Source organism: Metopolophium dirhodum, chromosome 9 (assembly GCF_019925205.1).
Source record: "Metopolophium dirhodum isolate CAU chromosome 9, ASM1992520v1, whole genome shotgun sequence".
Classification (NCBI taxonomy): Eukaryota; Metazoa; Arthropoda; class Insecta; order Hemiptera; family Aphididae; genus Metopolophium; species Metopolophium dirhodum.
The window spans coordinates 20,744,854-20,756,072 of NC_083568.1; the positions used below are offsets into that span (position 1 = coordinate 20,744,854).

Here is an 11,219-nt window from a genome sequence, read left to right on the forward strand (position 1 = left end):
AAAATATACATTTTAATGCATATTTAATTAATCAATATAATAATTATTAAAAATATAACATATATTAGCACATCAATTGGATTAAAAAATAATTTATCTATATATCATAGTTCATAAATTGTAGCAAGTTTAGCATGAAATCTAATAATTATTTAATATAATATATTCATATTATAATTTATTAATTTTTCTTTAATGTTATTACCTACATTTATTTAATTTGTTACTTGTACATAAAATAAACGTTTAGATATTTATAACTAATACGATTTTTTGACATATCAGCGTATTGAGAATATTATATTTATCAGATCCATAAATATTAAAAATAAAATAATAAAATCTAGTTACTATTCAAATTCAACTATGGAAGAACTTGAATAATAAGAAATTGATTTTCTTCATATATTTTTAATATTTATTGCAATATTAAAGATTATAGATGTAATTTGAATATTTATTGTAATTCGATGGTATTTTACTGATAGTCTAATTTGTTTTTATATCTAAAACATTATTTTAATCACAATTCAAAATTAAAATATTGCTTTAAATTTCAATCATAATAGTGATAGTAATTATAGTGATAGTATGTAATTGTTTTATTTTTAGGGTATATACGTGCGTATGTCGATAATTGGATGTTTATAATATTTTGTTCAACTATGCAAGAGTGTGTAAATGTAATAAACTAGTGTGACTTTTCTACATACCTATAATAGGCAATTGATTATTTATCAATTATTTATTTAAATTATATTAGAACTAAATCGAATTTATTATAACATTTATAGGTACCTTTAATTTTTTTTATGTTACTTTAATTATTGTATTATTTACATAAATTCAATAGTTATAGGCTTATAAGTTATAGCTATATTATTGACCGTCGGATTAGCAACTTAAGTGTTTTTATGTGCAGTTAGTAGCCATAACTCGTATGTAATGTTAAATTTATCGATGGTTGTGAAATATATTGTATGGTTTTATAATATTATATATTTTACGATATCCACCGAGGCAGCGAGCAGTAAAACGAAATACAAAATATAATATAACAACTTCAAGAATGTCCACGAATACTAAAAATATCGTTATTTCTGTATGATGAATTTCAGACGGAGTGCGCACATTTAACAATAATAATAGTAATAATAATATGGTTTAAACTCCAGTTGTAGTTGTAGACTACCTATACATGGTATACGTGTTATTATTTAACGCGCCGTGACCGGTATTTCATTGAAACCGAATTGAAGAAGACGAAACTCTACACCCGCTCTACATCCTTTTGCCGACGTGCGTATATTGTTGTTTTCGCGTGACAATACGCGATACACATTATACATTATAATAATATAAATTATGTCTCGCCAATAATAATAATAATAATAATAATAACAATATTATTACAATACATTATCGTCCTCCTCGCGTGTCTGGTGTCTCGTCGTCCGGTATCCTGGTGTCTGGTCGAATAATCGGGGGAAATTTTTTTCGCCACCATCTCGAAACCGCTGACTCGATTAGAGCACGACAGTGGCGGCATGTGGTCTACTACCGCATCATTGGACGGGTGGGTGAGTGGGACGCGGTCGGTGCGATAATACACTGGAGACACGGAGTCGTATTGTCCCCGCTTTCGGTTAAGTATCGAAAAACATCCACACTAATTAAGTCCATTGGCGGCGCGAGAATACGATAAGACAATATTATATTATATTATTATGAAAATATAATACCGACTATCGTCGCACTTACCTAATTGTACCTGTACATATTATTACATTTTTATATTTTATTTAACGTGTAGGTACGTCCTATAATATTGTGCACTGCAGTTGGCGGTGTAGCACCTGCAGCCTATTGTGACCGTTGACTTTCGGTGTACACGATTTGTATAATATCTGGAGTTTGGAGTTTGAACAAGATATCTTAGCGTGTGTAGGGCTAACACGAAACTGATATTTTTAAGTAGGTTTTTTTGGTTCTTAAAGGTTGTTATAATTTCAATTAATGCAATATTTAAAAAAAAACTTTTCGGGGGTCGTTTACTTTTATTTGAAAGTTGATCTTAAATGATAATTTACATGATTTCAATTTAATAAATTAATATTAAAATACAGACAAAATATTATATTGTATTTTACTAATGTTCGACCAACATAAATGCCAATAGATATTTCATATATAATATTATACAGAATGATTCACCAAGCATACACACCCCATTTTTTGCTTTAATAATGAGTTAGTTCCTTACCATGCCGTATAATAATATATTACCTGCAAAATAAACGAGCTACTCTGTCTTGTAAACAATACAGATGAAATATTGTCAAAAAAATACCTGTTCTATATAAATGGACATTATTGTACCAAAAGTTCCTCGCACGCTTCGGCGAATGATTGAAATAGAGTCTACCTAGACTAAACAATGTTAAAATGTATAACAATGACCATCATGAATCATTGATGGTTAGGATAATAATAATAATAATAGCATTTGTAAAATATAGGTGGCGGCATATCGGCATATAGGAGGAAAGAGAAAGACGCAATATCGGTATTATATATGGAAGTGGTATGGAAGAAAAGGAAGACGAATAAGAGGAGGAGAAGGAAAAAAAAACAAGAAGAAAAAGAGGAGAAGAAGAAACAGGAGACGTAAAAAAGAAGAAGGAAGCGCGGCGCTGCACGTAGGTACATACGCGACGTACAGACGCGCGCCGCCGGGTCCAAGGGTGGTGGTGCGACGGCGGCGGGGGCGGCGGCGCGGTGTATAAATGTAAACACTAAACACACGATTTTTACACACGCACGCCAATGCTCTCGCGCTCACGGGGTACACAACCCAGCAGCAACACTCACGCGTCTTCGAACGACAACGACGACGCGAAGCGCCAGATCGACGTCAAGTGCCAGAACAACGCGTGCAATCGCCTAAGCCACACGGACTGCGACACAATAGCCACTACGATAAAACATTCGTGTTTGTGTTTTTTTTCGCATTTTTTTTTGTTACGGTTCTATCGCGTTTTCGTTTACCGGCGTGCGTTGAGCCACCCCGAGCCCTATAGGCGCACTCGAGACTCCGCCGCACGAATTGTTCGCAATCAACAAATTGACGGTGCCCTCAAACACCACTCACTCTAACTAATTCTTCCTCCATCTCGCCATCTCATCCACACTGCTGTTGGAGTAGTATATTTTATAGCGATATTTCGATATAATATTTGTTATCGTCCGACGACATAATATTATTATAATATATTATAACCGCCGTCGTATAGCACGTCGAAGACGATCGTCATATCCGTCATCATGATGACGCTCAAGCCACGGTTACTGGTAGCCATTGTCTTACTGTGGGCCGTTACAGTCGCCGTGCAGTCCCGGCCCGCCACCGACTCCGGGGAACCGGAAATGGAAGAGTCCGCGGAATTGTCACCCGATCCCTCGGTCGTGATGGTCCCGATACGCCAGCTCACAGATCCGAATTCAGCGCTCGCCCGTATTCTAAAAAATCAGCTGCTTAAAATGTCCGAACAAAACCTACAGGCCATTGAAACTGGACTGACTGGAACCAAAACAGAAACCGCCTCCGACAATGATCAGGACATGATGATGGGGGACATGCCGTCGGCAGACGATCCACAGGACTCGTCGTCACCAACTACCATGTTTGATCGAGCCACAGTGATGACGGACAGAGAAAGGTAATATTATAACACATCTTTTTTGGTTTGATTACGTATATATATATATATATATATATAAATCCGGTTACACAAGGGGCAGTTTTCACACCTGTGGTTACCGCACGTGGTAGACAATGTTACGATGTCTCACAGGAAAATAATTTGTATTAGGTATAGAGAAATTCGTTAAACACAATTAAACCGAATTTGGTTTGGTTCCCAAAATTATTTCATTAAACAGAAAACGTCTTTAAATGAATAAGTTCGTTATATGGAAGTTTCGCACCGTATAGGTACTTACTATAATATTATGTTGGGTTTGCACTTTGATACCGACGTTGCTGTGGTTATATGGTTATTGCAGCGTGCCAGTTACGACAAGATTTATATGGTATACACCTAGTATTATAGTTACCCGTAGTGCTGGATTAAGCGGGGGTGGGCAATGTACCGGGGCACTCAAGGTTTTTTTTTGGGCAGAACGTATCGACGATCGATAGTATTGAATTATTTTATAAGAGGCCTCCTATATCTTGGTGGTCGCACACCGGCCCCTGGACCTGTTTTATTAGAAATTTAATTCCGCGAAACGTCTTATTCATGATCGTCCGGCCTATACTACATTTCGTATTCTATGAATAGAATATTATGACTATTTTCACGACCCATATCCCACTTGTGTACGCGTGCGTGTTTATGTGCTTACATTTTATTATTATAGTTAATACGTTTATTGGCGTATTACCAATGTACCGTCACCGGCATCACCCTAGGTTGGAAAGAGTTTCATTTCGCCTGTCATCTCGACGGAATCAAACTTCATCTACGGTGACGGGTTACGTTCGTTTAAAACATTGTGCTTGCGACCGTTTAAAAAACTTTAACGAACCGTGGAATTCACACGATTTAGTATTCGGTTCGCCACCAACACGCCGAGTTGTATCATACGTGGGCCCATGTGTACATCTGACATACTAAATTTAGAGCAAAACCTCTCTGGGCGTGACCAGACAATCTTGTGAAAAAACAAGAGTTTAGTAGTTCGATAGGAGAAAAAAAATGTGAGGGAAATGCGCATAATATAATATATTATACGTAAATAAACGTTGGACAGTCAACAAAAATGATTCACGATTGTGTGTACTTATATTACTCCAAGGCAAATAAAAATTATATTAATTTTCTTTTAAATTAACGTAATTTTACTTAATTCGTAAAAATAAAATTGAAATAATATAATTTAATAATATGCACTATAGATAGAAAACTGTAACTGGTAAATATTGTAAAAATATCAAATGTAGAAATATTATGTGTAAAATAGAATTCCAAATTTCAAAATGTAAAAAGTTTATGTATAGAAACTTAAGCAGTTAATTATTCCATGTCTATTTTACATTAATATTTATTTTATATATATGCTCAAAAATTAATCTAGTCACAAATATATGTTGGTAGATAATAATGTTATAATATGTATTATTATCATTATTAAACACAAAAAACATATAATAGCAGCCAATTCAATAATATTCGTTACTAAAAATATAAACAAGTTGACCACTAATTATATTTATTCTATACAATTACGTTTGAAACAAAACATTTTAAAGATAATTACAATAAAAATGTGGTTAAAGATTGTTAATAAAATTTGATTTTATAAACAAATGTCATAATATCAGTATAATTTAATTTTAAAATATGTGACAATTTAAAATATTTAATTTTATAAACATAAGAACATCTATTAATATAAGTTACTTATTAATTTATTACAATACAATTTATCAAATAATACAATAATTGTACGATTGATAAAATGAAATAATATATATAACACAATAATATATTGTACCAATATATGTTCAGAACGTACTTGTCTTGTTATTTTACTATATGAAACAATAAATTGTGCTTCAAAATCATATCATGTAATTTATTAGTTAATTACTCACGAATTAACTTATAATTACATATATAGTTTATTAGTTTCCATAAAAACATATAATATTCTTATATAATAGAGAAGAGAATTATAATAACTAATTCTTATATTTAGTAGGTACTTTTAAAAATGTTTTATAATACCAAAATTATTCATTTTTTTTATATAGCTATATAATAATTCTTAATAAAAGATTTATGCAATTTTGTTTTAAGAAATACCTTTTTAATCTTTATTGTTAATCTTATAGGTACAACAATTCTAGTTTTCTGAAAGATGAAATATCAACAAATAGGTGTTACTCTCATACACAAATGTTATAAATATCAACCAAAATAAAATGGATTACGTAATTGTAATTTAAATGGAAACTTGTAAATTAATTCTACCTAAATTCTAAAACATCCGGATCAGCAATGTTGTTGTTTTTAAGTTTGTGCATTATTCATAAATAATTGTATGTCTGGTTGATACCCAAAATCGACTTCCGTTGCAACACAATCTAATGGAATATCTAATATACCGATTTCAAAATCATAAGATGTCAGAAAATATTCAAATTTCCTAGTTATCCAAAACAAAAAAAAACTGTATAGTAATTATTATATAGAAGGGAAGAAAAGGTATTATTATAGTACTTATATATCTATAATATATGTGTCATGTAGAATATACTCTACACAAATTATTATAAGAATACAGATAATTTAAATTCATAAACAGTAGGTGCGAGGTAAAAAATGTTCCACTTTACACGAAAAAAAAAAACTGTTACATATAAATGTAGACTGATGGATTGAAGTTGTTAAATAAAAATCCGTCTTAAGCAAAATTTATTTTTATTTTATTTTTTAATGAGACCCTGACGCTCTTTAAATTACAAAATTATGTTGGGTACACGTGCTGCAGTGTAGTACACCGTAGGTACAGGTAATGTTTGACGATTACGCGTGTGTACGGTTTAATTTTTTTTTCGTCTCGGCTCCTTAATTTATTCGTCTGGACCATTATGTTTTTATTTATTTTAAACCGAAATTTAGGGGGAAATGCACTTGACGACTGCATTTCCAGACAGATTTTAATGCGTCTGCTCGGGCGTTTTTTAAACGATTACAGGTTTAGTTGGTTTCGGTTTTTATTTTTCGTTTTTGGTTTCGTTTGTGACCTGGTTAATAAATCGAGACAAAAAATAAAAATAAAAATAAAAAAATCTAAAATCTAAAGTACACGCAAGTAAAGAGGTGCATTTACAATAAATCTGACTTGTTCTCTTGTAGCCGGTAATTGCGCGACGATCTCGTTTAATGGGAACTGTCTACATGGTCTCCGGCCTTGGTTTCCCAGACGGAGCTTAAAACGTAACCATTTATATTTCATATTATCCGATTTATATCTACTCGGGGCCATTAATAATTTTTCGCGTCGTATCGTAAAAACACGGTGAAAATATTTTGGGTTGGATATTATTATAATATAATCAAAAAGTATATACTTCATCCCGCGTCCACACAGCACTTGCATTTATTTTTAATTTAATTGCTCATCCACCAATGAAATTTGTTTATTCACAGCCCCGAGTCTGAAGATCCCGAGGTCCAGTATGTTGAATCATCGACGTCGTAAGTGTGCGTGTGTTTGTGATTGTATTTCTCATCTAACCTTAAGTTTTGTGTTAACTGTTGTCAACCGTAGCTAGTGTACCATTACTGTTATTATTGTTATTAATACCTAATAAGTTAGCTGTATGCTATTGTTTCGTTGATGTTATTGTGGTTGTTGTTGTTGTTGTTGTTGTTGTTGTTGTTGTTGTTTTATCGATTGCACATAACCAAACACTGTTTAATTCGTGTTTTGCTTGGTTGTTGTAGAGCCAGACAACAAAGAATTAAAGACATTCAACGTCAGATGATAAACTTAACGGGGAGGAAACCAATACTCCCGTCGATTCCAGTGACAAAAACGGGTCCGATTTCGTCTTATCCATCCGACACATTTACAGAAAAAACGCAAAGCTTTTATTCTACTTGTAAGTTAAATTTGTCTGTACAATTTGTAATTTAGTACCATAAATAATCACAGTATAACGTGTGATATAATGTTTTGTGATTTTAATTACGCACAGGTGACTTGCCTAAGCACACAAATGAAGATGTCTGGAACACAAAAGAATCGATGAATTTAATGTTTAATATTAGTTTACCCAAGTCGTCTAAAGGTATCACAGTAAACATAAATACGGCTAGACTCAGGCTTTACAAACAATTTGTATCTTGTTATTCGCAATCGAGTAATGAGGTATGTACAGATAAATTTGATTATTATTATTTAAAAATATGGTGTATAATTATTAATTTGTTTAATGTATTAATCAATAGACCGATGATTCTCAATCATGTCAGCCAGCATTATTTGTAGAAACTATGAAGCAATCCAATTTGACTACAGCTAGTGTAGTACCGATAATAATGGACGAGAGACAGATTCGCGTATCGATTTACTTGAACACTAGATCACTTAAGAGGAAGAGAGGTAATGCATATGAATGAGTGTATTTTTTAATTTACTTTTAACTAACGAAATTCATTACTTAGCAGTAAAAAGGAAGTTATTGGACAGCCGTATGGTGCCATATTTCAGCGAGAAATGGACAGAATGGAACATTCGTAGTGCAGCAAAAGCTTGGCACAGGAACCCAGTTCGGAATTACGGAATCAGTATTGAAGTTGAAGACGAAGATGGAAACTTGCTTCCAGTCGCCCAATTTTTTAGACCCATGAATTGTTCGGGAGACGCACAAATGAGTAATATTTATTTATTTTATTAAATAATTAGCAAACTAAAAAAATAGATAGTTAATAATATTGGTTTTATATTTTACGTTCTGATACAAAAAAAATATTGGTGTTTATATATATATATATATTACATAATATGTATTTCCAAGGACCAAACTAATTTTCTTAGTCAACTTTTGTTATTTGAAATAAAATAATATTATACGTTTATTATCCCGAGGAGTACCTTGGGTGTAGTTATAGTTTGAATATCTCTAAATTTTTACAAAAAAAGAAACACCATTTCTATCATATTGATTTTTAGGTTGTTTATTTAAGTTATATAAAAATTATATATTCAAAGGAACAGCAAAATTTGACTAAGAAAGCGAACCATTGTGTTGTTCAACACGGTTCACAGCCGTAATGTTATTCGATACTCGCGTGCACACTATGCGCGTCTTATCTATATAATGCATCTAATAATATGACTGTGTTCCGAAATGTTACAGTGACCCCAAAGCCGATGCCCGGGTTTCTGATGGAGGCGGTGCAAAACAGTTACGGCGTACTGGTCCGCAACCCGACCACCACGGGCAACAACAGTAACACCAACGTGGACGACGTGCTCGCGCTCAGCTTCAACATGCACATGTATCCGATAATGGACGTTACCACGGTCGAGGTACCAGACTCGGAGGCGAACAACGCCATGCTTTACCAGTACGCAAAGAGCACGCTCGAACAGGTGGGCGGCAGAGGCGCTGGTTCGTCGTTCAACTTGTCGCAAGGGCAGGAATACATGGTCGCCGAGTTTCAGCACCGGATTCGGCACGGTAGCCAGCACCGGAACAACGACACCGTACCCGGAGGCCTGTCCAAGGACGGACACGAGCTCCGCGACCAGATCATTCCGCAAAGCATAATCCAGTGGAACGTGCAGCACAAGTCGACGACCACCGAGACCCCGGACTAACGGGGGGCGGTGTCGTGTGACGAACAAACGCGGACACGTCAAATCTTAATACAATATATTTGAATATAATTATACATGTGCACAGGGTGGTTCTAAAACATCTTATTTTGGCTCGTTGTCACAAATAAATGGGTGGATTGCTTGGATAAACTTTATCCACACGAACAAAAAAAATTATTTAACTCTAACTTAAATCTTCTCCCATATGCGTATAATTTAAGCGATTTTCACGATTTTCACTATTTTATTTTGTTAATTTAATCTTGTGTTTTATTATAGGCATAATTATTTTACTTTATTACTATTTGTTTGTTTAAAAGTAAATTAACAAATCCGTATACTACTCTGCAATAGCCAGATAACACATTGCCCGGTTTACGATTGAAAAATTCACCCTGTATACATGTATAATATAATATAATATAATATAAATTATAAACATTAAACACAGTAATATAATATGCTACATGCGATGCCACTTTTTCAACGTGTGCAAACAATTTAATTAATATAACAAAACATTGATAAAACCGCCGGGAGATCACAACTTCACAAGTATAAGTAACACGTCTTCGAGCCGTGTGTGTTTCGACTTAGGTCCGAAGAGACATACATATACACACACGCTCAGATTTCTTTTCAATTGACATGTGTACACTTCAAACCCAATTGTAGTTTTTTTTCATGTTACATATTAAATTATTATACTGTTTAGGTGGAGGGATAGAATATTATATAATAACGTATGTAAACGTATAGTGCGTCGATGATAGATTTAGTATATAACTTTAATTTATATTATTATTATTATTATTATTACTATTAATTAATTTAATGTTTATTGTACTAACACTATGTAAAATGTTCCTATAGTTTTTATAATTAGCGACGATCAATCTAAAATATCAGATGTGTGTTAGACTGTAGCCGTTCTACATCAACACCCTACCTATTTAATCCATTTTAAATGCAAACGCCGCGCAATCATCGGTGAAATAAAAAAATCACCTATCAATTTTTTTTTCTCAAAAATACAATATAATAATTACAATATATTATTTACAGTACCCGCACCGTGGTCGGAATTGTTGTTAATTCGTGCCTCGATCGTACACACTATTCGTTAGGACGGTATACCTATTTCCTACATATTATTTTATTCGAGTTTTAGTAATTTATTACATTTTGTTAAAATATTAATTTATTATTTCGTACGACCGTTTTGGGCGTGCGTATTTTTCTGTTTTTTTTCTTCTTTTTTACGAATTATGTGTTTATAATAATATTATTCACCTGAGTGTGCACGGATATAGGTACCACAAATTACGAGTTATTATGATTGTTAGTGCGCATTATAATAATATTATTATTGTTCATCTCATCTAGTGCGCCGCGATGTCTATATGACATCCGGATAGTATATATATAATAATTCGCGGCATACCTCTATCGACAACATACCTAATATATTTACTATTAATTTATTAATTTATTAATATTTAAGTTTTTTTTATTTTTTTCTTATTTAGAATATATTATAATATTAGGTAGTTTTCGTAACGACGTGACCACGTATTAAGACATATTATATATAATATTATAATAATGCTTCCTAACAACAATGTACCCTTTGACGTATTGTAAATAATCGCTGTACTTTGTTTTATTTATATATATATAGATAATAGATATAGATATATCGCATAATATTATGTGTGTATATGTTTTTAAAATTTTTTTTTTTATATATTTCAATATAATTATTATTACTGTAAACGAATAGCGCAGTTTTATTGGTCGTAATCGCCGTGTATGCAATA

At 32.8% G+C, this 11,219-nt stretch overlaps 1 protein-coding gene across 3 annotated transcripts; it reads left to right on the forward strand.

Annotated features, from left to right (window-relative positions):
- Positions 1–2,585: 2,585 nt before the first annotated feature.
- LOC132951968 (uncharacterized) lies at positions 2,586–11,170 on the forward strand. 3 transcript variants are annotated; one of them, XM_061024054.1, is made up of 7 exons: positions 2,586–3,719; positions 7,221–7,268; positions 7,518–7,675; positions 7,772–7,944; positions 8,025–8,178; positions 8,241–8,450; positions 8,936–11,170. In XM_061024054.1, exons 1-7 carry the CDS (start codon positions 3,325–3,327, stop codon positions 9,397–9,399), a joined length of 1,602 nt encoding a protein of 533 aa, XP_060880037.1. In that variant the 5' UTR covers positions 2,586–3,324; the 3' UTR covers positions 9,400–11,170. The 3 variants fall into 3 exon arrangements, with proteins under 3 accessions (XP_060880037.1, XP_060880039.1, XP_060880038.1); XM_061024055.1 differs by having other exon boundaries at positions 2,589–3,719; positions 8,244–8,450; XM_061024056.1 differs by lacking the exon at positions 7,221–7,268 and having other exon boundaries at positions 2,587–3,719.
- The last annotated feature ends 49 nt before the right edge of the window (positions 11,171–11,219 follow it).

Coding starts and splice junctions, on each gene's coding strand:
- LOC132951968 (XM_061024054.1), top strand. CDS start 3,325: ATGATGACGCTCAAGCCACGGTTACTGGTAGCCATTGTCTTACTGTGG. Junction 3,720..7,220: donor GTGATGACGGACAGAGAAAG/GTAATATTATAA, acceptor GTTTATTCACAG/CCCCGAGTCTGAAGATCCCG. Junction 8,179..8,240: donor ATCACTTAAGAGGAAGAGAG/GTAATGCATATG, acceptor TTCATTACTTAG/CAGTAAAAAGGAAGTTATTG.